This window comes from Xyrauchen texanus, chromosome 5, assembly GCF_025860055.1.
Source record: "Xyrauchen texanus isolate HMW12.3.18 chromosome 5, RBS_HiC_50CHRs, whole genome shotgun sequence".
Taxonomy (NCBI): Eukaryota; Metazoa; Chordata; class Actinopteri; order Cypriniformes; family Catostomidae; genus Xyrauchen; species Xyrauchen texanus.
In genome coordinates, this window is record NC_068280.1 from 20,619,581 (window position 1) to 20,645,818 (window position 26,238).

At 40.8% G+C, this 26,238-nt stretch overlaps 1 protein-coding gene across 2 annotated transcripts in view; it reads left to right on the forward strand.

Annotated features, from left to right (window-relative positions):
• The first annotated feature begins 401 nt into the window (after nt 1-401).
• cd99 (CD99 molecule) overlaps nt 402-26,238 on the forward strand; it is a 35,213-nt gene continuing 9,376 nt past the window's right edge. Inside the window, exons 1-8 of one of the 2 annotated variants that reach the window (XM_052126559.1) lie at nt 402-556; nt 732-793; nt 20,360-20,401; nt 22,077-22,127; nt 22,230-22,262; nt 25,564-25,602; nt 25,871-25,891; nt 26,050-26,082. In XM_052126559.1, the coding sequence (XP_051982519.1) occupies nt 736-793; nt 20,360-20,401; nt 22,077-22,127; nt 22,230-22,262; nt 25,564-25,602; nt 25,871-25,891; nt 26,050-26,082 (277 nt within the window). In that variant the 5' untranslated portion in view covers nt 402-556; nt 732-735. The remainder of the gene's footprint in view (nt 557-731; nt 794-20,359; nt 20,402-22,076; nt 22,128-22,229; nt 22,263-25,563; nt 25,603-25,870; nt 25,892-26,049; nt 26,083-26,238) is intronic. The other variant, XM_052126558.1, reaches the window with a different exon arrangement.

Consider the following 26,238-nt stretch of genomic DNA (forward strand, 5'->3'; position numbering starts at 1 on the left):
AGTCAACGGCATCTGAGCACGACACCGGAAGTGCTGCTACTAGATGCCGCTGACGCGATTTGAGCCTGCTGTCTCAACCGAGGCAAGCCTCTGGCGGCATGCTAGCCAAAAAACGCTGATAGGTCATTATTATGAAATACTAAGTCATTATTATAAGAAAGTTTCTCGTTAAATATGAGATACTAAGTCATTATTATGAGAAACTAGTCATTGTTATGTGAAACTAGTCATTATTATGTGAAACTAAGTAATTATTATGAGATAGGGCCTACTAAGTCATTTTAATGATAAATGTTCTCATTAATTTCAGATAATATCTCATAATAAGCTTAATATATCATTATATTGATTTACAAAATCGCATTTTTTATTTAACTGTGGTGGAAACCGGCTTCCATGCATAACAGTGAACACAACCCTTTACAAAAGCGCACGCACTTAAAAAACGCAAACAGGGCGTGGCGAGGCGCGTCTTTTTCATCCACTGTTTTGACTCACGCTAACTAGGCTACGCAGAAAATTATTGAATAGGACCACGCTTAGATCACTCAGAGGGGTGGGTAACTTTGGTTGCTGCTCTAAACTTCACTTTTCAACCACTTGTAATGTAGTTTAAGTAACGTTCATGGCTTGTGAAGCGTTCATACATCTACGTATTATTGACAGAATTTTTTAAATTGTGATCTTGTTGAAAACCTGACCGCACTGAAATTGTGTATCTTTTTTTATAGCAAGATGACTTCATACCTGTGGATTTTACTTTTGGCAAGTATTGTGGCAACAAGAGCGCAAGGTATAGTGATTTCCCTCTCTAAACATTTCTTGTTCTGTTTACATTATGTTTTAGTAACATCGTTCAGCTTTGTAACAGTTTGTCCTGTATAGTTAAACGTAGAAACGCAACAGTTGGCTAAACAGTGAGCGGCGGCAACGTCAGTTGGAATTAAACAGAGTTTGCTATTATTTATTTGCCCAGACATCACAAGAATTGGTCGAATATTTAAGTTTTCAAAAGAACTGCACATACATGGGATTGACACTTGGAATTAAAAATTTTCCACTTGCATGCTCACTCACCAGCTCATGGGGAGAATTGCATGAGAAGTTTTGGCACAAAGTACTTAAAGTTTCTGTGACATGGTAACATTGCCTAATACATTTAAAAGTATGACCAAAAATGACAGAGATTAAGCAGAGCAATCAACTCAGAATATCTCCAATTAGACCCCGAAGGTCACAGAAACCCCCCTTTTCAACCAAAACAAATTCTGCTCTGAACTGCTTTTTACGGAGAGTTGCTTTGGAACACTGTGTACTAAATGCATTTGATCCCATGACATACTTCCTGTGATGTTGTTCCTGGATTGGGCAGCAAAGCAAACCACAGGCATTCTCCTTTGTAATAAATGGAGCAGTGACTGTAGACATTTGTTTAGGAGGATCTTTTGTCATTCACGAGTTTCACATGAATGCAAGTTTTACTTGTTGGTTAAGCTAAAGTATTCTACTTTCAGGCACACCCAAATTCAAATTTGAATGTTTTTCATTTAATACTTGTGACACTTAAGTTTGCACCAATCTTCGCTTTACCAGAACTGTGAATGTAACTTGTAGCCTTTGGGCTGAGGAGTCAACTGCTTAAAAACTACTCCGATAAAAGGATAAGTCTGTTGTTTTAGTTCTGACTCAACAGCCCGTCATCAGTAGTTATGGGTAGAAAACAAAAACAGACCATTGCCCTGGCAACATAACTCAGAGGAAGATCTGGTGTTGCGTTTCATGTGGCACACACAGGCAGTGGCACACTCCACCTCATGTGGGTTTGGTAATCTGAGAACAGTCTCTTCCCCCTCCCCCAATAAAATGATTCTATTTAGAATTTTAACTCAATTTAAATGATCAGCTTCTTCTGAAAGTATGCTGAATTTAAATATTTTTTAAATTCAATTATTTATAGACTCCAAGTTTAAAAGTTGTACTGAGTATGTCATATGGATGTCAAAATACTGCATCTCAAAGGGCAGCGTCATTCTTTCAGGAGATCTGGCTTGCTGCACATGCTCGGCACACACACACACTTAAATGCTGTTCACTTCCCCTCCTCGCCGGAGTTCACTGGGAGATTACAATTGTATTGTTCCTGTGTGGTGAAAGCGCTGATTTGTGTCTGCCTGTGCTGCACATTCTCGACACCAAAGTTCGCTGGGCGATTTCTTTGTGATGATTTTGACATAAAAAGACTTCTCACTTAATAAAGTGCTTGTTGCATCTGCTCACTTTGCATATGCTCGACACACACGCAAATTTACATGCTGTTCGCTTCCCCTCCCCACTGGTGTTCGCCAGGAGGCTTCACACAGGCTGTTTTCTGTGTGTTGTGTTCACAAACTATGTTTTCATAAAAATCAGAAATGTGCTGTCACAAATATTGAGAAGCACGCAGTCATACACTGCTAATTCACTGCCGCAGGTCTCTGGGATGATACACAAATGTTTCTTTGTGTTGTGTTCACTAGAGGTCGACCGATTAATCGGCTGATTTTTTTTGCATTTTTTAACATAATCGGCATCGGCCAATATCCAAGTATATCAAGCCGATTATTATCATCTGTGGGCACATCTGTGGGCAGCCTAGTGTTGTTGTGGAACACATGTTCGACGCACGCTGCCCCTAGAGTCATTTTCCAGCAGAGTGAGTAGACCTCATCCAGTGCCTCAGGAAGGAGCTAAGTTCCTTGGAGAAAACAGTAAGGATTAAATTTGCATAACTTCTTTACATTTAATTAAAAACTTTTGATATGTTACTGCCAACTTCAAGAAAAAACGCGACAAACGCGATAGTTGACATGACGTTCGGCTACTTTGGATATTGATAGCGTAGTTGAAGTTGCATTATCACAGCAGAAGGGTTGCTATCATGTCATAATAAGTAAGCAAGAATTTTGCAATTACAGACAGTGAATCTGAGACTTTTATTTGTTCTGTTTGTATGTTTTATATTTGAGAGGGTTGTCACTCAATGCAGAGAAATATGTAATAAAAAAGAAACCAAAGCACTATAGGCTATTGAAGGACTGGCTTTGGTAAGCTCGGACGTTATCAGTTCTGCTGTCGGTACTGGAGAAATTAAGAAAATACATGTATTATTGCTATAAAGAGAAAGTTATTTTATCTCGCCAGCCATTTCTATGTATAATAATATGAAACCATTTGTCTGTGATGCAATTTAGCTATTCGCAGTCAGAGAGGGAGAGAGAGATCTCGCTCACGCGGTGCCACAGTGAGCACAACACGAGCCCTGCTTAATGAGTGACGACGGAGGACAGAACTGGTTACACTTTAGATCTGTGATATTAGTCTGATTTTATTTTAGATTTCACCTTCCAAAGATTATAAAAAGAATATTTATACATAAGCCGCATTCTGTCTAGCGCAACTTCCTTCCCTTCACAGCGGTGCACTGACATTTCTCCCTAAAACTCAAACTTAACATCAGAATCAGCACGATCGGTGATTGTTTTAAAATGCAGTCTAGCTACTGTTGCTAAATTGTGGGACGCGTTTAATAATAAAAAGAGCGCAAGAGATACCGTTCCCAAGGCGGCGCACGCTCCGAAACAGACCGCAACGAGACGAGCAAAGTATAGGCTACTTTGGGTTTCATGTGCGCGTCTAAACGATCAACTATACACAAAAATATGTCAAAACGATCGGCTTGGAGATTCACTTAAACACAGTTTATGTCTTAAATGGATATAGTTATGGAAATAGTTGGGAGAAAATATGGTGCATCAGGAGCCTATTAGATCTGAACTTGGTCTTAAAGGGGAAGCTGTCTAATAAACATGCTGACGATTGAGCCATTACTGCGAATCAAACAACAAAAGGCAAAGAGAAAATCACTTACAGCTCTTGAATTAATAACTTCTGCATTAATAAGCATTAATCTATCTATGATAAACTATGCAGTGTTATTTTACAATTGATTACATTATTAGATTTCTTTTTAGACCACACCTGAACGGTAATGTTAGTAGACCTTCCTGAAAATAAATCACTGTGCCTATATAATGTTTATCTTTGTGTAATTGTTTATCTTTGTTTAATATATATATGACAAAAAGAAACGTTAAGAATACCGTTAAAGTACCGGATCGATAAGCAGTATCGGTAAGAGTAGTAATATCATTAAAACCTTAACGATACCCATCCCTAGATATGCCTGTGCTTCTCTTGGATGCTCTGAATATTGGATTACATGTCTGGATTGCCGCTTAATTAAAGCTGCATTTGGATCTCAACCTTCGTGTCTCGGAGCAGTTTGTAACTTTTTATTATTTATGCAATATGTTTTTACATTATACATTTTTAATTTAAGTGCAAATTGGTCAAGTGTAAAATAAATGTATTTGTTGAGAAATTTTGTCTATCTTAAGTAATTATTTGTGTTACATTTTATCTTTCAAATAAAAGGTTCAAATAAGAGGTTAAAAACAAGCACATATTGGCCAAATATTGGGCAAAATAAATCGGCAGCATTAATCGGCCAACGGCCGACCTGGATTTCAAAAGATTGGCATCGGTCTGAAAAAACCCATATCGGTCGACCTCTAGTGTTCACACAACCAATGTTCTCACACAAAAGTGAAAGCACTTGTTGCGGCAGACGCACGCACACATTCACACGCTGCTCATTCCCCACCATCGCCGGGATGATACACAAATATGTTTCTCTGTGATGTTCACATAAAGGAGACAGCATCCGCTGTATGAGACGCACACACATCACACGCTGTTCACTCCTCGCCAAAGTTTGCCGGAATGTTGCAATGTTTCCGTGAGATGTGTTAAGGAATGATTCTTACAGAAATTAGAAAAGGGCTTGTGATGCCTTCTTGAGACACAAACCCCAGTAGTTGATTGGGACTGGGATATTACACAGACTACCTCTATGATGGGCTATTATTTGCCCGATCAGAGGCTCTGTTGTGCGAGTACAGCTTCAACCTTTTAACAACATCATGTTGGATCAGGCCTTGTGGTAATCACGGATGTGTTCAGGCAGGCGCCCAGCCTTTGGCACCTAGCACTTCAGTCGTCTGGAAATACTAGATCTCTCTTTGCCTTGAAGGCTTTTAATTCCAAGGTAGTGAATTGTCACGTTCTGAATCGATTGGACATGACCGTGGTAGCTTACATAAATACCATGCCCTGCTGGGGTGAATGTCATTCTGCAAGATACAGCGCTGTCTGCAAGATGCCTCTATGTGCTAAGTGCTGTGTGTTTACAAATTGGTGCTTTTCACATGGTGAACACTCTGTGAACTGCTCCATAGCTGAGATCCTTACGTTCTTCCAAGAGCAGCACATCGACATTTAAGTAGCAACTATGTGAGCATATCACGCCCCGGAGGCCCACATTCTATTATTCAGTTCTTCAAGGGAGCGAGGCGCCTAAACCCCCTCGCCCTGCTACAGTCCCAGCTTGGGACCGAGCCCCCCATTCGAACCATTGGAATTTGTTGAGTTGCGTGTGCTTTCTTTAAGACCGCACTCCTATTGGCTCTGGCCTCAGTTAAACGGATGCTGATATGCAAGCACTGTCGATTCATGTCTAGAATTCGGACCAGGGCTTTCAAAGCCACCAAGCCCAAAAAAGGCTATATGCCTAAGGTGCTTTCCATGCCCTTTAGGGCATAGGTAGTCCACCTAAAAACCTTTGCTTCCACAGAGTCTAATTCAGATGAGGACCACTTAACATATTTATTGTGGCTTGTGTGTGCATTACACATGTATGTGGAGTGCACCCACCAGTTTAGACTGTCAGATCAGCTCTTCGTTTGTGATGGAGGACGCCAAGCAAAGGCTCTCTCACTTGATCGATGATGCGATCGCCCTCGCTTATCAATCACAGGAAGTGAGATGCCCTGTTGTCGCGAAAGCGTATTCAACCAGAGGCATAGCATCTTTATGGGCATGGACAAATGTTGTATCCCTACAGGATGTATGTCTTGCAGCAGGTTGGCCTTTACAGAACATGTTTGCAAGGTTTTATAAACTAGGCGTGGCATAAGGAGCCCAAGCTCCTTATTAAAGGCAGGCTACCTGTTATAATTTTAAAACCGACTGTGTAGGCTGCTGTCCAATTTAATCCCACTAGAAATCACAAACACTTCCAAAAATAATAAACCTACCTCTGGTTATGAAAGTTACATTTATACTGTGTATATTATATAACTTGTATATATTCCCAGCATAAGTTTAACTTCCGTCTGGTTGTCACCATGTGGGGTTATTCATTATTCAATTTCATTATACAATTGAAATTTGTTTGTAATGAGTCACTGTCTGGCAGGCCTGTGACCTCATATACATATTCTTTTAAAAGTGTTTATACCCTAGTGTGTATCTCAGGTATGATGTCATGTAGTGCGACATGATGGGACTCCGTTCCCCGTTTTCCACAATTTCAAGTGAACTGAATCAATAGGGAACATCTTCTGTTACACATGTAACCTCAGTTCCCTGAGATGAAGGGAACGGAGACATTGTGAAACCTGGCCGCACTACTACTTCAGAGTGTCTAGGTCTGAGCGATGCTTTCTTGTCCTTCAGTCAGAAAATTCTTAAGAAATTATGTTTGTGCATTTGGAATACTATATGCAATAATTGGAAAGATGTATTAGTTATTTTTAAAGACATATTTCTTTTACTGCTTATTAGGGATTTCATAAAATATTGATTATTGATCGTCAGATTATTTTAACGATATATTTTTGAGGCATCAATATATTAAGATTAGCCAACATTTAAAATAGAAGCCTATTTACTCAGTTGACCTCCGTTTTACAGTCTGGCATAATAGCATTGGGAGACCACGAGAGGGTGATATACCATTTACTGAAGCGTGCGCACACACCCACACACAGGATGAGCTGAAGTGGTGCAGGAGAGGTAGTCCAAAGTTATGAATGTTTTTGTACTTGAAGAATTAACAAAGCGACATTGAGTTTGCAGGTTAGTGAAACTGTTGTAACATCGCAAACTGAACGATTAGAAATGAGATATTTATTATGTAATTTCTCTGTATGAAGCCTTTCTTTCAAACTGTCAAACCACAAAACGACATACTTGTAAATACATTGTGTTGGCTCTATTAGGGTTGGGCAATATACCGGTAGACATAATATACTGGTAGAAATTTGCCAACTGTATACATTTTGGATTATCGTCTCTATCGTGGTAATGCAAAATTTCCACACGAGAAATGTGTACAGCACATAACATGTATGCATTACACACACTGTGGGATAAATGGAGGAAGGCGGAGTGTGACTGCTCATTCCTCATATTCATTTGAATGAGAAGATGAGAGGAGTTTATGAAGGGCAAAAGTGTTTCCTCCATTGTGTGGAATTGGTTTAGCTTTAGAAAATGCAATACTGAGTAGAAAACAGCGATTTGCAATGTTTGTACATTTGTGTAAGTCAATATAACCATGTGCGCGTATATATTAGTGGTAAGGGCTTCACGTGAGACTGATTGAAATAATGAAACACAGTTTTTCACTGACCGCTGCTCGTGTCATTAGATGAAAAGCTTGTCTAGAACGTATTCGATGAGAGACTGTTAAAGCAAATTCAATGACAATCATCCCGTGCTCCAAACATGCCTCCCATCCAAACACGCACAGCTTTGCTTTGTTCGAGTTTTGCGCATGCAGTCTGAAACACGCAAGTGCATGTGAGTATCGGTCATCCCAGTCACTTCATTTGTGCTCGTGTAACAGAAAAAGTGCAGATCACACCTGTTACTCTTTCTGGTTTCTCTTGATATCAAGTGGGTTTTTAAAATGCACATCAAACGTCTTTCTAAAATTCTGTTCGAATGATGTTTGATATCAGCAAACAAACCAGCCATATGTTCCTTAATATATTTTCTTTATAGAGATTATTATAAACACAGAGCATAATTAAGTTTTTTGTGGATTTTTTTATTGATTTGTTATTTTACTTTTTGCATTGCTTTGAGATGTTAAGTTTCTTAAGGAAAGTTATAATAATAATAATTATTAAAAAAAAAATGTGTGCACATCATCAGAATGAAATGTGACATGTTTTGTCAAATTCAAAATAAAGAGAAAATTATATAAGATTTTATAAGATAAGATATAATTATCTTATATTATTATATAAGATAAATTATATGAGATTTTAAGTTTTAATTTATAAAGTATTTAATTGACTGACTGAAAGTTTAACAAACGCTTTATTATAATTGAAACTTTAAACAATTTTTTATGGAAGTATGTGTAAAAAAAAAAGTCCTGAAAATGAATAAAATAGAATAAATAAGAACGCTATCATAATTATAATAATAAACCGAATTATAAACATGATAAAAAATAGCATGTAAATATAACATGTTATATAACTAAAGCATGTTAGTTTACATGTTAGCATAGCATGTTAAATAACTACTAGATAAAAAATAACATCAGCTGTGTGATCTTTAAAGTAATGTCCTATGATTATTAATAATTAACATATACTGTAGGTGCGCGACAGCACAGCCATACTTCTCCTGTCTGTACCTTTAACTCAGTGGTTCTCAACTGGTTTTGCTTCAGAACCCAGATTTTACATGGGAAATGAAGTGGCGACCCACACTCAAAAAAATGAAATGTTGGATTTTCTAAAAAAAACTTGGTCAAGTGGGTTCCATATAGCTTTAAGTAATCTCAACAAAAAAAAAAGTTAATTTGCATTTACAAAAAAGGTTTATGTTAAGTTGACAAATATTCCATAAATACAACTACAGTGAGGGAAAAAAAGTATTTGATCCCCTGCTGATATTGTACGTTTGCCCACTGACAAACAAATGAACGGTCTATAATTTTAATGGTAGGTTAATTTGAACTGTGAGAGACAGAATAATAACAAAAAAATCCAGAAAACGCATGTCAAAATTTTTATAAATTGAATTGCATTTTAATGAGGGAAATAAGTGTTTGACCCCTCTGCAAAACGTGACTTAGTACTTGGTAGCAAAACCCTTGTTGGCAATCACAGTGGTCAGAAGTTTCTTGTTGCTTGGCCACCAGGTTTGCACATATCTCAGGAGGGATTTTCTCCCACTCCTGTTTGCAGATCTTCTCAAGTCATTAAGGTTTCGAGGCCTTTTAGAACCTTCAGCTCCCTCCACAGATTTTCTATGGGATTAAGGTCTGGAGACTGGCTAGGCCACTCCAGGACCTTAATGTGCTTCTTCTTGAGCTACTCCTTTGTTGTCTTGGCCGGGTGTTTTGGGTCCTTGTCATGCTGGAATACCCATCCACGACCCATTTTCAATGCCCTGGCTGAGGGAAGGAGGTTCTCACCCAAGATTTGACGGTACATGGCCCCGTCCATTGTCCCTTTGATGCGGTGAAGTTGTCTTGTCCCCTTAGCAGAAAAACGCCCCCAAAGCATAATGTTTCCACCTCCATGTTTGACGGTGGGGATGGTGTTTTTGGGGTCATAGGCAGCATTCCTCCTCCTCCAAACGCGTCGAGTTGAGTTGATGCCAAAGAGCTCGAATTTGGTCTTATCTGACCACAACTCTTTTACCCAGTTCTCCTTTGAATAATTCAGATGTTCATTGGCAAACTTCAGACGGGCCTGTACATGTGCTTTCTTGAGCAGAGGGACCTTGCGGGCGCTGCAGGATTTCAGTACTTCATGGCGTAGTGTGTTACCAATTGTTTTCTTGGTGACTATGGTGAGATCATTGACTAAAAATCCTCCTGTGTAGTTCTGGGCTGGTTCCTCACTGTTCTCATGATCATTGCAACTCCACGTTGTGAGATCTTGCATGGAGCCCCAGACCGAGGGAGATTTGCACAAACAAATAGCTTTTTATTTGCAATACAGCCAAGCCTTGTAATAAATATTTTATTAAAAGAAATACTAGAAATTAACATGACATCAACTCAAGATTGGCAGCACACCCAAAATGCTACAGAACTCGACAGGTTTTTTAGCCCTTATTAAATGGTGCATTTGTGGCTTGCATGTATTTTTGATCAATAAAATAAAAGCAAAAAATAAATAAATTCCACAGTTCTGAGAAAGAAATAAAATTTAAAAACAATATAAGCCGCAACATTGTACAGGAATAAGAAACCGAACATGCAATGATTTATTCCATAAGTACCTGGATTTTGTGTGAAAGTTTGTTTGCATCAAGTTCCATTATCACCTTGTGAAGAAACTCAAAGGTGTACTTGAGATCAGATGATAGCTCCGATTCAAGCTATATATTACAGCACTTTCACTCCTTCAACAATTATCCCAACATCCAATGGTGGTTCTTGAGGTCATGCACCTTCAGCTTGGACAATTAATTTTCAAATGACTATATTAGCATGTCTCTCTCAGCTTTCTCAAAGTCGACGTCCTAAAACAAGAAGAAAAACAACAATAACAGTTAAACAGTTTTCATTTTATTTATATAGTAATTAGTCTACTATTGCACATAATTTCTTCATATGTTTTTGTACCGTCTATCACAAAGTGTATTTGGAGTCCACATTGTAAAAACAACCTGTATTTAATGTATCCTGGGTCATATTTCCTTTAATGTTGCATAGTTTTGTTAATGGTTTTCATGTTCAAGGACATGCATCAAGTGACATTATTTTTGTTGTTGGCGTCAACAACAAAAGCAACAGGAAGTTTTCCCTGCCCCCTTTTAAAAATTGAAGAGCATATTTACTTATATGAGCCCATTATTATCCCATTTGTTTCCTAAATTCAAAAATAATTCAAACAGAACATGCATGCACAGAAGGAAAGGCTCCTCATTACCATGATTTAGGTCAGTGTAGCTAGTCTTAAATAATAGTAATAATAATTACAAATTATAGTATTTATGAAAAAATTTATCCTAGATGAAACACATCTTGAAACTTTAACTACAACTGCTACTGCTGATATAAAATGAGGTCTAATAGATTCTACTTTTAGATTATTTCGTATGAAACTATAAAATTTTGTAAAAATATAGCAGTTACTTTTACTCATGTAAAACCGTGTAACAATTTTGTAAAGATGATGTATAATAAAAAGGAAAAATCTGCATATTACAGTGTTGCTCTTTTCCTCCTCAGTGCTGTTTAGCATGTCTGGTCTGCTTACTGTTTGATGGGTTTGACTAGACTTCCTCCGTAATGCTTTAAACTAGAAAAGTCTCACTAAAATGTAAATTGGTCACATCAGTTTTGAGGTCTGCGCTCCGCATCATCGAGGGAAGCCCGGTTGTTGCAAGCGCACCAGAAAGAAGAGCAGATCATGATTGTGAGCTGGTTCCGTTACACTTGTGCTATTTCGAGATTATTATTAAATCTGCCTTGGGAGTCCTAAAAAGGCTATCACTTGTGCGGCCGCCAAAATATCTTCAATTGGAGAACTATGTCATTGAACCATCATGAGGTGTCTTAAGTGATTCTCGTATGGTCAAGTATTTGGTAAAAATGTTGCTGCTAATGTATTCTACCTTTTTAAATCTGTGATAAAAGCTGCTCTGGTGTCACCAGTGTATCTCTGTCATACTTCTCTTTGTGAGCAGTGATGTAACAGTGATTTAAATTTAAATCTTTCATGGCAGATTCCATGTCCAAACACCCTAAATAGATGGTTTTCCCTGTGAACTCTGTAAACAGAAAAATACTATTTCAACTGGAAAACTTGGTTTTCGTAGTCAATTTTATGGTATTTCTCATTTTGTCAAATTGTTTGGAACAAGCCATCTATACATATAGATAGCAGTAATAACACTAGCCTACTTTTTCAATCTAAAATTGTCTGGCAGGCCCTATTCAAATCTACTGCTGGCTGCCAGTTACCCATCTCTGGAATAAGCACATGTAAAACTGGGCAGGGCCACAAAATTTTTAGTGTGTGAAAGTGACCTGTTAAATTCCAGTCCAGGCTTTTACCCTCAAGGAATGTCTCTCTCACACACTCATAATTGTTTTAGTTTTTTTTTTTTTGTCTTACTGTTTGGTCATGCAAGAGAAATTAAGCAGAAGGAAAGGCAATGTTACAGATACGTTTTATTAATGTTTTGCCACTAACTTCTCACTGTATGCTATTAGTCACTATAAAGCTATTAGATGTTATACTTGAACTAATTTGAGTTGCTTCACTTAAGGTCCTTGTACAACCTTTTTTGGGTTTGTACTATGTGAAGTGGTGCCACATGCAAGTCTCAAGCTCAAAAGAGGTTAATTAGGTTCCACTTTTTGGAAAATGAATGTCAATACATTTCAATAATCATTTATGGGTTGTTAATTTAATAAGTATTTCACACATTGAGTCTATAAATGAGATGCATGTACATTTGTTGCTTGCAATTGAAATGTAGGGAATCAAACAAGATTGCTGTTCAATTGGCTGGATGCATCATCTATTGACAATTTGGATTTCTCAGGGGACACAAATTAATTGAGATATGTAACTGTTATGAGACTTAAAAGTGCCAGTTTTCTAGACTACATTATTAAGCTCAACCTTTTTCAGGTCAAGCACCCTTAGTGGACACAATATGTAACAGGGTCTCTGCTCCATCTCTCTCTATCCATTAACACCCACAAATTATAATCTCTCATCATTTGCTCACATTTATGGCATCTTAAACTCGTATGAATTTCATTCTTCAGCAGAACACAAACAGGGATATTTTAATGGAAATATGATGTCTGTTTGTCCATAGAACGCAAGTGAAAGGTGACTAAATTTTCAAGCTCTAAAAAGCACAAATGCAAATTTAAGGTTATCAAAAAAACTGTTTTTTTACTCCATGCATTCTGAAAGGATCTAATAGTTTTTTGTGGGAGAACAGACAAAAATATTACTCCTTTTTTGACAAAAATTTATATATATATTTTTCGAAAAGTTTCTGCCAATGTCCACAATGACAGTTGTTGATTAAAAAAAGAAAATTAGCTCTAGTGCCCCTTGCAGGAATGCTGAGAATGCAGCGTGTTCTTGCGTTGTGTTATAAATTGAGCGCTGACACATTTCACAACGCAATGACGCATGAAATCGAGGTTGCGTTGCTAGGTGCATTTGTGGTCACGTACTTGCGTAGAATATGTTTGGGCCTTAAACTTTCACAGCTTCAGGTCATGTAGATTGCAAATTATGTGGGAACTATAAAAAAAATACCAAATAAATGATATCAGAAGCACTCTTCTTGTTGAATAAGTGGAGCCGGAGCTGCTGCTCAGCTCAAGCAAAACTTGCATGTCGAGCGACTTTAAAAGGAAACACTCTGGCGTTACATCTTTAATGCAATTGTATTTAATGCATTATAGCTTTATTAAAGTTAAAAAAATCAGGAAGTAGTTCGTGTAAATAACTACAAACTCCAAAACTGGCATTACTCTGTGTGGCCAACACCTCTTCTATCAGTTGCGTGAATTGTCCTGATCTAAGATTGAAGAGATTTATACTGCACCTGCCTGATGCACAATCTGTTGCAGTGACGCTCGTCCCTCGAGCATGTGCGCTTAATGCAGATAGATTATAACGTGATGGCTTGTGACTTATTGAATCATTATATATGTGTCACTGTGCATTTCTTATCATAAAGAAAATTGGTCATATGCAGCTTTATTAATAAAAGAGAGTTTGTTTTTGTGAGTTAAAGATGGATTAAAGTGAACAAAAACGTGAGAGCGTGTAGTCTTTGCCCCATTATACATTGCAACAAAATAAGTTTTTAAATTTTGTTTTTGTTTTGGCTTGTTTTCCAATATAAATATCTAAATCTCCTTTAAAACAACATTTACTTTAGCAGCTATACTGCAGAAGAAAACATTTTATCTGAGAATGTTGAATATAATATTGAAAATATAAATATTTTGAAAAATCTAAAAAATGCAATCACCTGAGAAACGGCATATAAGATATATAGACTTGCTTTTAGAGAATAGATCTTGTATATAAGTATATTTTGTCTTTACTGCACATGCAGAAGTATAACCAATTTAAAAAATGCACTTATATACAAAATACATATCTTAATATCTTATGTTGCTTCTCAAGTAAATGTATTTCTAGACAATTTTAAATGGAACACAAGACAAAACCACTTGATATTAATAGGATTTTTTGCAGTGATTTTTTTTTTAATTTACTGAATTAAATCTAATAAAACGTCTAGGTTACGAATGTAACCTCTGTTCCCCGATGGAGGGAACGAGACGTTGTGTCAGAGAAGAGACACTAGTGGTCTCTCTTGAGCACCGAATATACCTCTGATCTATGAAAAAAGGCCAATGAGAAGTTGGCAACTAGTATTTGCATACCCCGCCCCTGGACATACAGGTACAAAGGCTAGGCAAATACTAGAGTTCATTCAGGATTTTTCTGAGGAGCCGGAAATGGTCCAGCCACTACAGCGGCTCAGCGAAGTGGCCGGGAAGGACACAACGTCTCGTTCCCTCCATCGGGGAATGGAGGTTACATTCGTAAGCTAGACGTTCACCTTCTGTCGCTCTCTCTCCACGTTGTGTCGGAGAAGCGACACTAGGGGTCCAATTTAAATTACGCCATGCGCTGAGCCTTGTACATGGTCTGACACAGGAGCGGGCAGGTGTTTTTACGTGCCAGATGACCAGCAGTATCAGACTGCACGTACCCTTCCCCAATGCCCCACCACAGTCATCGGAATCCTTTTGGTTACCCTGACAGGGGAACAAGGCGACGCTTGCCAACCTGGGAACAGGTCAAGCCTGGCTGGGCCTCTTTTCTCTCTATGTTTCTCGCATAGAGCAATAGACAGCCGGGGCCCTTACACGCACTGAGGGAAGGGGGTCTTACCCAATTTCCTGTTCTTTCAGGTGGAAAAGACCCTGCGGAGACCACCCCTACCCAGCTTGGGAGGTAAGGTGGTGAATACATCACATGTGTTTTTAGGCAACACGTGGAAGTGGCGCGGTGGAAGATCCAGCCTCAGCGAGGGGGAGTTGCTACAACACGGCGACCGGAGGACAGCCGGAACTGCCTAAGGAAAACGCGGGTCCGCTTGTAAGGGGACCGTATCGCGGAAAATACACACAGGGGGACTCCGCGTAGGAGTCTTCACCCTGTGGAGCACCTATTCCAGTACAGGGTAGATTTGAGTACCCGCAGTGGATTGGGTCTGCAAGTTCCTCCACCGAACTGCGGACCCATGAGGGCTAGGGAGGAATCGACCAGGGATTCGAGTTGAGTGGAATCTCCTGGGAAAAAAGATGCACAGTTTTACCTCAGCTGAGGAATGGGCGCTATATGCTAGCGATTCACCCGGCCAGCCCATCAGCGTGTTACCGAGTTCTACTGGCTCGGACCTGAGAAAACATGGGATGAAGCTGCCTCAACCCTAAGATTGTATTATCTCCTAAAGTTGTTGGGTTTCGCCCAACCCGCTTCTCTACAAATGTCTGCCAGGGAGGTACCCCTGGCCAGTGCCCACGAGGACGCAACACTCCTTGTTGAGTGAGCTTGGAACCACAAGACAGCGTTTCCTTTCCGCTGCCCCCCAAAGCATACAAAGAGCTGCTCAGAGTGTCAAAAGCTCTGCTTGCGGTCCAGATAGGTACGCAAAGCACGTACCGGACACAGCAACGATGGGGCTGGGTCTGCTTCCTTCCGGGGCAGCGCTTGCAGGTTCACTACCTGGTCTCTAAAGGGAGTGGTAGGAACCTTGGGTACGTAGCCAGGTCACGGTCTTAGGATCACATGATTGTCTGCCGGACCGAACTCCAGGCAAGTGTCGCTGACAGAGAACGCTTGCAGGTCCCCAACCCTCTTGATGGAGGCAAGGGCAGTCTTAAGAGAGAGGACCAGGGACCAGACGTGGAGTTTCCAGAGGTCTGGATGCGGATGCCAGAGCGTGCCCTGCCCCTGAGAAAGAAGGCCCTTCCTCAGGGGAATTCGCCAGGGAGGGGCTGTCGCGAGGAGTACGAGGTCCGAGAACCAGGCCCGGGTGGGCCAATATGGAGCCACTAGTGTGACTTGCTCCTCGTCCTCCCTGACCTTGCACAGCACCTGTGCAAGAAGGCTCACTGGGGGAAATGCGTACTTGCGCAGCCCCGTGGGCCAGCTGTGTGCCAGCGCGTCTGCCCCGAGGGGATCCTCTGTTCGGCCATACCAGTGGGAGTGGGAGGTCTCTCAGGAGGCAAGCAGGTCTACCTTGGCCTTGCCGAATCGTTCCCAAATCAGCTGGACCGACTGGGGGGGAAGCCTCCACTCTCCACTGGGCAAGTGTTGTCGTGACAGCGCGTCCGCTACCACATTGAGTTTGCCGGAGATGTGAGTGGCACGCAGCGACCTGAGTCGACGGGCGATTCGTGACGTGGTGGGAGCGTTCGCCGCCATGGCGATTTATGTACGCTACTGCAGTGGTGCTGTCTGACCTGATTAGGACATGTTTGTCTCAAATTAACGGGAGAAACTGTCGCAGGGCAAAGAAAACAGTCATCAACTCTAGGCAATTGATATGCCAGCGCAGCGGGGCCCCTCTCCAAAGGCCCGCAGCTGCGTGCCCGTTGCAAACGGCACCCCAACCCGATGGAGGCATCGGTAGTGACCAGGACGCGTCGGGACACCTGCTGCAGGGGCACTCCTGCCCTTAGAAAGTAGAGGTCTGTCCAGGGTTTGAGTATTTGGCGGCATGCGGGGGTGATTATCACACGGTGCGTGCCGTGGCGCCATGCTTGTCTCGGGACTCGAGTCTGAAGCCAGTGCTGAAGCGGTCTCATATGCATCAACCCCAGCGGCGTGACTGCGGCGGAGAATGCTATATGCCCGAGGAGCCTCTGGAAGAGTTTTAGAGGGACCGTTGTGCCTGGCTTGAACTTTGCGAGGCATTTCAGCACTGACTGTGCACGCTCTTTGGTGAGACGTGCAGACATTGAGACTGAGTCTAACTCCATTCCGAGAAAGGAGATGCTCTGAACCGGAGTGAGCTTGCTCTTTTCCCGGTTGACCTGAAGCCTCAAGCGGCTGAGGTGTTTGAGCACCTGGTCTCTGTGAGCGCATAGTAACTCTCGGAAGTGGGCCAGTATGAGGCAGTCGTTGAGGTAGTTGAGTATGCGGATGCCGGCTTCTCGGAGCTGGGCAAGGGCTACCTCTGCGACTTTCGTGAAGACGCGAGGGGACAGAGACACGCTGAAAGGGAGGACTTTGTACTGAAACGTCTGGCTGTCCAACGCGAACCATAGGAAGGGTTGGTGTTGCGTCAGAAGTGAGACGTGGAAGTACGCGTCCTTCAGGTCTACCGCTGCGAACCAATCTAGGTGCCGGACTCATGTTAAGATACACTTTTGAGTCAGCATTTTGAACGGGAGTTTGAGCATTGCTCGGTTGAAAAACTCGCAAGTCCAAGATTGGTTGTAAGCCGCCGCCTTTCTTGGTTACAGCGAAGTAAGGGCTGTAGAGACCCTTCTCCATTTCGGTTGGGGGGACAGGCCCTATCACGTCTTTGCGCAGGGATTTGGCATGTTCGCCGTGTACTGCGGAAATGGACGCCCGCGAGGGGGGGGGGTTGGCAATCTGAATTGCGTAACCGAAAGGAATCCGCTGTGAGCGGCGCACGTGCCCATGGAACCAATCAAATAGCCGCGAGGGGACGGGATTTTCAGGTCCAACATCGCGCTCGCGGTACCCGGGGAAGCATATCGGACCTCTGTGCATCAGGCTCACACTGGGTGCGCAGACGAGCCATCAACATCAGACGTCGCTGTAGCGCTCTCCGATGCAGCGGTGATTATCTTCATCCAATTCCGGGAGCTCAAGGGACCGGAAGGCCGGCCGCGAAGCGGGCTGCACGCATCCTGAGCTCAGATGGGAGCAAGCAAGCGTGCCGGGGAGGCGGGTGGTTCGTGGGGATTTACCCGGCGAACACAGTCCGTCATTTTCCCCAAATCGCCTCCACTGAAAAAAGGAAATAGCTCTATTATTGAGAATGTGAGTGCGGCAAATGAAATTAATTCACCAAAAGATTCTCCTCCCGGCCCCCCACGGAGGAAGGAGTGGTCTTACCAGCTCTGGAGCTAATGTCTCAGTCTCTGGGTCGGTCATCTCAGGAGCACCTGGGAGCCTTCCGGGTCCTCGAGGGGGTCCGTGAGATGAGGGGACGTCCATCTTCTGCAGGGAGCTCGACGCCGGGGCTGAGAGCTGGGCCCATGTTTGTTGAGGCGGAGCACCGCTTTTCTTTCTTTCTTGAAACCCGCAGGAGGACGCCCTCGGCGAGCAGACAGGGCATTGCCCCTGGCGGCAGGTTTGCGGCAGGGCAGGATGTGTGAAATAGCCTCTGTCTGTTTCTTCACCACTGAGGACTGCTGGGAGGAGTCGTCAGGTGGTGTTGCCAAATGGACAGAGCTGGGAAACGTGAGCGTTTGAGAAAGCATGCTTTGTCTACCTCCTCTACTGCGACCAGGTCCAGTCCATGTGTTGCGTTTCCAGACCACGAGGGTGGCCATCGCCTGTTCGAGTGCAGTTCCTGCGACATGTCAAGAACAGGACTACCCAAGTGCAAATTTTGGAGTGCCTTGGCCCGGTGGACTTGCAAGAGGGGGCCATGGCGTGCAGGGGGGGAGTGGTCTGGGACCGCTCTACCGCCGAGGGTAGTGAGAGCGGAAGAGCGAGGAAGCTTGGCTTGCTCAGCTCATCATGCACGTCCGGAAAGAAAGGAACCGGTGGGGGGGGGGCGCGGCTGTGAGCGGCGCACGTTCCCATGGAACCAATCAAATAGCCGTGAGGGGACGGGATTTTCCGGTCCAACATCGCGCTCGCGGTACCCGGGGGAAGCATATCGGACCTCTGTGCATCAGGCTCACACTGGGCGCGCAGAACCGAAGGTGGCGGCGCAGACGAGCCATCAACATCAGACGTCGCTGTAGCGCTCTCCGATGCAGCGGTGATTATCTTCATCCAATTCCGCGAGCTCAAGGGACCGGAAGGCCGGCCGCGAAGCGGGCTGCATGCATCCCGAGCTCAGATGGGAGCAAGCAAGCGTGCCGGGGAGGCGGGTGGTTCGCGAGGATTTACCCGGCGAACACAGTCCGTCATTTTCCCCAAATCGCCTCCATCGCCCGCGGCGCCTGCCTCAGTCCCGTAGGAAAGAGGTGAGGCGCGGGGGGCGGCTGAAGTGGCTTTCTCTCATGACAAAAGAAGCCGCGACCGCAATGCTGCCTCAGCTATGTTCTCGCACTGAGAACATAACCCATTGGAGAGAAATCGCTCATCCCGAGCTGGGACGGAAGCCAGCAAGCGTGCCGGGGAGGCGGGTGGTTCGCGGGGATTTACCCAGTGAACACAGCCCGTCATTGTCCCCAAATCGCCTTCATCGACCCAATACCGTGGGAAGGAGGTGAGGCGCGGGGGGTGGCTGAAGTGGCTTTCTCTCATGATAAAAGAAACCCTGCGACCGCAATGCTGTCATGTTATGTTCTCGCCCTGAAAACATAGACCATTCATAAAAACGCTGCCTGCGTGTAATCGCAGCCCAGGTACGCCAGGCAGCTTTCATGACCGTCGGAGGTGGGGAGAAATCAACCGCATCCAGAAACTACACAGAGGCGGAAACACGTCTTTAGAAAGACGCGTCCTGAAAAGGACATTCAGCGCTGCTGTATATTGCTCTTTTAGAGAAAATCACTCTTTTAAACAACTCTCTTAGAATTTGGGTTTCTGCACTTTCGAAGCGCCCAAGGGCAATTGCACTGCCGTGTAAGAAGGAGAAATCGCCGCTGTAATGCGCCATCAATCCAACAGCATGCAGATCGTCAGAGGAATACTGGAACTGGTGTGATCTCACGCGAACAGCATGCACAACCATCGGCTCCGAAGAAAATTTCTGAATGAACTCTAGTATTTGCCTGGCCTTTGTACACCTATGTTCGGGGGCGGGGTATGCAAATACTAGATGCCAACTTCTCATTGGCCTTTTTTCATAGATCAGAGGTGTATACGGTGCTCAAGAGAGACCACTAGTGTCTCTTCTCCGACACAACGTGGAGAGAGCTACAGAAGGGGAATGTATTTTTTTTCCTGTAATTCAGTGAATGTCTTTTAAAGATTATTTTGTCTGCTTTATTGTTAGCAAGCACATTTAATGCAACCTTTTAAGTCAAGGCACAAGCTGAATAGTCTGTTAAGAGCTCTGTTAAGTCTGTTAATAGTCGAATAATCATTCTAATAATCGTTAGATTAGACAATTATCAAAATAATCGTTATTTACATCCCTACTGCCAATAAATGTTTATTATGCACTGAAATCCACACGATTTGATTTAAACATAACATTAAAAACAACTGTCTTCTTGCAGAATTGGACCTTTCTGATGCCCTTTTTGATGTTGACGACAAGCGTAAGTATAGAGTTCTATTTTGTTTCATATAGTTACCTGTATGTTGATGTGATACACATGTATGTATGTGTGTATGTATGTATGTATGTGTGTGTGTATATGTGTGTATATATACATATATATACAGGTGCTGGTCATATAATTAGAATATCATCAAAAGGTTGATTTATTTCAGTAATTCCATTCAAAAAGTGAAACTTGGATATTATATTCATTCATTACACACAGACTGATATATTTCAAATGTTTATTTCATTTAATTGTGATGATTAAAACTGACAACTAATGAAAATCCCAAATTCAGTATCTCCGAAAATTAGAATATTACTTAAGACCAATACAAAAAAAGGATTTTTAGAAATGTTGGCCAACCGAAAAGTATGAGCATGTACAGCACTGAATACTTAGTTGGGGCTCCTTTTGCCTGAATTACTGCAGCAATGCGGCGTGGCATGGAGTCGATCAGTCTGTGGCACTGCTCGGGTGTTATGAGAGCCCAGGTTGCTCTTATAGTGGCCTTCAGCTCTTCTGCATTGTTGGGTCTGGCATATCGCATCTTCCTCTTCACAATACCCCATAGATTTTCTTTAGGGTTGAGGTCAGGCGAGTTTGCTGGCCAATTAAGAACAGGGATACCATGGTCCTTAAACCAGGTACTGGTAGCTTTGGCACTGTGTGCAGGTGCCATGTCCTGTTGGAAAATGAAATCTTTATCTCCATAAAGTTGGTCAGCAGCAGGAAGCATGAAGTGCTTCCTGGTAGATGGATAGGTTGACCTTGGACCTCAGACAACACAGTGGACCAACACCAGCAGATGATATGGCACCCTAAACATTACTGACTGTGGAAACTTTACACTGGACTTCAAGCAATGTGGATTCTGTGCCTCTCCTCTCTTCCTCCAGACTCTGGGACCTTGATTTCCAAAGGAAATGCAAAATTTACTTTCATCAGAGAACATAACACAATATTCAAATTTTCTGAGATACTGATTTTGGGATTTTCATTAGTTGTCAGTTATAATCATCAATTAAAATTAATGAACACTTGAAATATATCAGTCTGTGTGGAATGAATGAATACATTATCCAAGTTTCACTTTTTGAATGGAATTACTGAAATAAATCAACTTTTTGATGATATTCTAATTATATGACCAGCACCTGTTTGTTTATATATATATATATATACACACACACATATACATGTGTATATTATGTGTATATATGTGAGGTATCACCCTGGGATGCTTTTTAAACTGTATTGAAGGAGTTCCTATCTATGTTGGGCACTTATTATTTGGTCCAAGTCATCCATTTCAAATATTTTTTTTTTTTTAATTAAGTTTCAGTTTTATAATTAAATAAATTAATATGGAGGCACAAATATATTTTTGTCTACAAAACAAATTTCAAACATTTAAGCATACAACTTCAGATCAAAAGATTTTTAAGAACATGTGAAACATTTCAGTCAAGTGTTTCAAAACTTTTTGAGCGTGTGTGTGTGTGTGTGTGTGTGTGTGTGTGTGTGTGTGTGTGTGTGTGTGTGGAACAAATGTAAGCTAGACATTTGTATTGCATGGTGAAAATCATAATTTTTTGTAAACTGTGTAAACTATGCCACTAATATTTCTCTTAATTTGACTAATGATCTTTTTGTCAATCTTTAAAAGCCACTGAAAAGCCACCGGTGAAACCAGCCCCACCCAAAAACTCAAATCCAAGTAAAAAATTACTTTTTTATTATGCTCACACATATTATTATTGTTATATTTAGTATGTTGAGCTTTACTTAACATCTTTTACTTACTGTTTTACTTTTCCAGATGGGTTTGATCTGACAGATGTGTTTGATATAGGTAAGGCTGAGTGGGATTTGCTCCAATTATAATTTGTTTCTGTAAAGAAATTTGTAGAAATAGAAGGAAATTCAGAGAAATGAATATAACTGCTGTAAAATCACATTCAGAACAAATATGATCCATAATCATGATCATACAGAGAACATATTTTCATATTTTTGATTATTAATATTTATTGTTTGAAATGCCACCTGTAAACATTTGTGTTTCATATAGATTTCCTATAGAAAATTAGGCTGATAATATTTGGTCAGTGATGGATCGTTTAGGCTTTTGCAAAGATCAGTGGTATAAAGAATGCCTATACTTACAAATTTCAGCCCATAACCTATTTGCTTTTGTCTGCAGTTTATACCTGACCATAGATTGACCTTTTCATCAAATTAAGAACTCATTCGTAATGGTCTTCTCAGCCTCAGGATATAAATACTATTCAAGACCCTTGATCTGAATTTAAGAGAGTAATACACATAATATCAAATATAAACTGTGGTGATACCGTTAGTATACTTCTACCAAATTCCAGTAAAAAATGGAAGAAAAAGAATGTATATAATGTGTGCGTGTGTATATATATATATATATATAGATAGATAGATAGATAGATAGATAGATAGATAGATAGATATGTATAACAAGGATTTTTTTTATTTTAAAAAAACTAATCATGGCTGGTCAAAGGGCTAGAAATGGCATTTTAGTTTAGCAGAAAACTAAACGAAAATGTACACATGGTTAAATATTTTTGCTGCTCCAAACTTCAAAACCCCATAACTTTTTCCTCAATAACATCAAATTCACTTTTTCACTCAACAATGTATGCTCATATGAATATAAAACATTATAAGACACCGCTCTTCAAACATTCCTCGGATCACATCATTTATACAGATAAAAGTTAAATATGACTAAATATTAAATGACAATAATATGCTAAATAATCTCTTTTGCAATCAAAATAATTTTTGAATGTAACTGTATTCTGATTACCAATCCATTTTTATTGTAGTGAAATACAGTTACTAATATTTAGAATTTTAATTTCATAATCCCGTTACATATAGTCAGTTACCTCCCAACCCTGGCTATAGCTTAATATAATATATATTGTTAGGTTCAGTAAATTTTTGATATCTATTTATTTTCATAAAGTTATCTGACAACAATATAGTCGACTCTTTGTGGTGCTATATACCAAAATTAAAATTTGTTTTAATAGCTAAAGAATTGTGGACCTTCACAAGTCTGGTTCATCCTTGGGAGCAATTTCCAAATGCCTGAAGGTACCACGTTAATCAGTTACACTTTATTTTAAAGTGTCCTTGTTACAGTGTAATTACAAATGTAATAACTGATTATTACTAATTAACAACATGTACTTAGTATAGTTTTAGGGTTAGGGTTTGGTTTAGGGTTAGTTGCTTGTAACTAGGCATAATTGTTATTACTATTGTAAATAGATATAATATGTGTAACAAGGGCACATTAAAATCTGTTCATATGTACAAACAATAGTACACAAGTATAAACACCATGGGACCACACAGCCATCATACCTCTCAGGAAGGAGATGCTTTCTGTCTCCTGGAAATGAACGTAGTTTGGTGCGAAAAGTGCAAATAAATCCCAGAACATCAACAAAGGACCTTGTGAAGATGCTGGAGGAAACAGCTAGACAAGTATCTATAGCCTCATTAAAATGAGTCCTATATAGACATAACCTAAAAGGCTGTTCAGCAAGGAAGAATCAACTGCTCCAAAACCACCATAAAAAAAGCCAGACTACAGTTTGCAAGTTTACATGGGGACAAAGATCTTATTTTTTGGTAGAAATGTCCTCTGGTCTAATGAAACTAAAATTTAACTGTTTGGCCATAATGACCATGGTTATGTTTGGAGGAAAATGGGTGAGGCTTTCAAACCGAAGAACACCATCCCAACTGTGAAGCATGGGGGTGGCAGCATCATGTTTTGGGGATGCTTTCTGCAGGAGGAACTGGTGCACTTCACTAAATGGATGGCATCATGAGAAAGGAAAATTATGTGGATATATTGAAGCAACATCTTAGTTAAAGCTTGTTCGCAAATGGATCTTCCAAATGGACAATGACCCTAAGCATACCTCCAAAGTTGTGGCAAAAATGGCTTAAGGACAAAGTCAATATATTGGAGTGGCCATCACAAAGCCCTGACCTCAATCCAATTGAAAATTTGTGGGCAGAACTGAAAATGTGTGCGAGCAAGGAGGCCTACAAACCTGACTCACCAGTTCTGTCTTGAGTAATAGGCCAACTTTCCAGGAACTTATTGCGAGAAGCTTCTGGAAGGCTACCCAAAATATTTGACCCACGTTAAACAATTTAAAGGCAAAGACTAACAAAGTGTATGTAAACTTCTGAACCACTGGGAATGTGATGAAAGAAATAAAAGCTGAAATAAATAATTCTCTCTACTATTATTCTGACATTTCACACTCTTAAAATAGTGCTCCTAACTGACCTAAGACAGCAAATGTTTTCTACGGTTAAATGTCAGGAATCGTGAAAAACTGGAGTTTAAATGTATTTGGCGAAGGAGTATGTAAACTTCTGATTTCAACTGTATACATAGGTGTGTGTGTGTGTGTGTGTGTGTGTGTGTGTGTATACATATATACATTTTAAAATGTATTCAGATAATTAAAACGCGTTACATTATTGTGTCAGATGAGTTAAGCATTGATTAGACAATACAAAAAATGGCTTTAGAATTCAGTGTATTATTTTTTTGCATGTTATGGACTGGCCACCTATCCAGGGTGTTTCCCTGCTTTCAGCCCGAGAAAGCTGGGATAGAGCCTTGGGTACCAACATCTGTCGCTGGTTTGTTGTTTGTCCCTCCTTGGAAGGTAGATACTTACCACTGGTGACCGGGAGTACCCCACAAGCCTTGCCGTTTCAGAGATGCTCTTACCCAATGATCTGGCCATAACATATGGCCCTTGTCAAAGTCGCTCAGGTCTATACTCCTCCCCATTTCTTCTGCATTGAACACGTTACTACAAGAACTGATTGTTCGCTTACCATGGAATCAACCCAGACTTTGACATGTGGCCTTTTTAGGAGATGATCAACATTATTTGCTTCACCTGTGAGTGGTCATAATGTTTTGGATCATCAGTGTATATATGAGAACATTCTGGAGCAGTTGTATTTTTTTTTTTTTTTTTACTGAAACCTGTCTTCTGATTTTAACAACCCACAGCTCAGATTGAAAAATATGTCTTTTTATGATACTTTTTTATGTTTGTTGTGCCCAGATCCCAAGAAACCTACTTTTAATCCACCCACATCTAAAGGTAAGAAGCCACACAGGATGTTTATGTAATTTTGGGGTTGTGCTGAGGTGTTTATGTATGGTTTTTTTTTTTTTTTTTTTTTCTTTTCTTTCTTTTGGTATAGTTCAATTGGTCATTGCATCATTGCAGTTTTGCTTTTAATGGTGGTATAATGAAGGATAGTTTTCAATTAATTCAAATTTATCCTTTCATTATGCTTTTTGTCCTTTGTGTCGAGAAGTGTGAGATATCAAATAAATTAATGCACCATCCCTTATCTCATTTGCAGATCCAAAGAAACCAAATGAAGGTAAAATATACAAATGCTCACACCATTAAATAAATTCCATTTCTAAATCGGTTATTGCTTAATTCTTGTAATCAGAAGACTGTGATAAGTGAATGCTTACAACTATCTGTACAAAGGCCAGGTGTTAACACATGACACTATGATGTTTTCATTCTTAGAAGGCTTTGATCTGTTGGATGCACTTGGTCCAGGTAAGAATTGTATTGTGTGTTGCTATTTCTCTGGAACTTGCTGGGGTTTTCTTCTGTAGTTTACCATAGTAACATCTATTCTGTAGTTTTCTCTTGTGTGTTGTTTACAATCTTTCATTGGTTGCAAATCTATTCATTGATTTTAAAATAATTCAA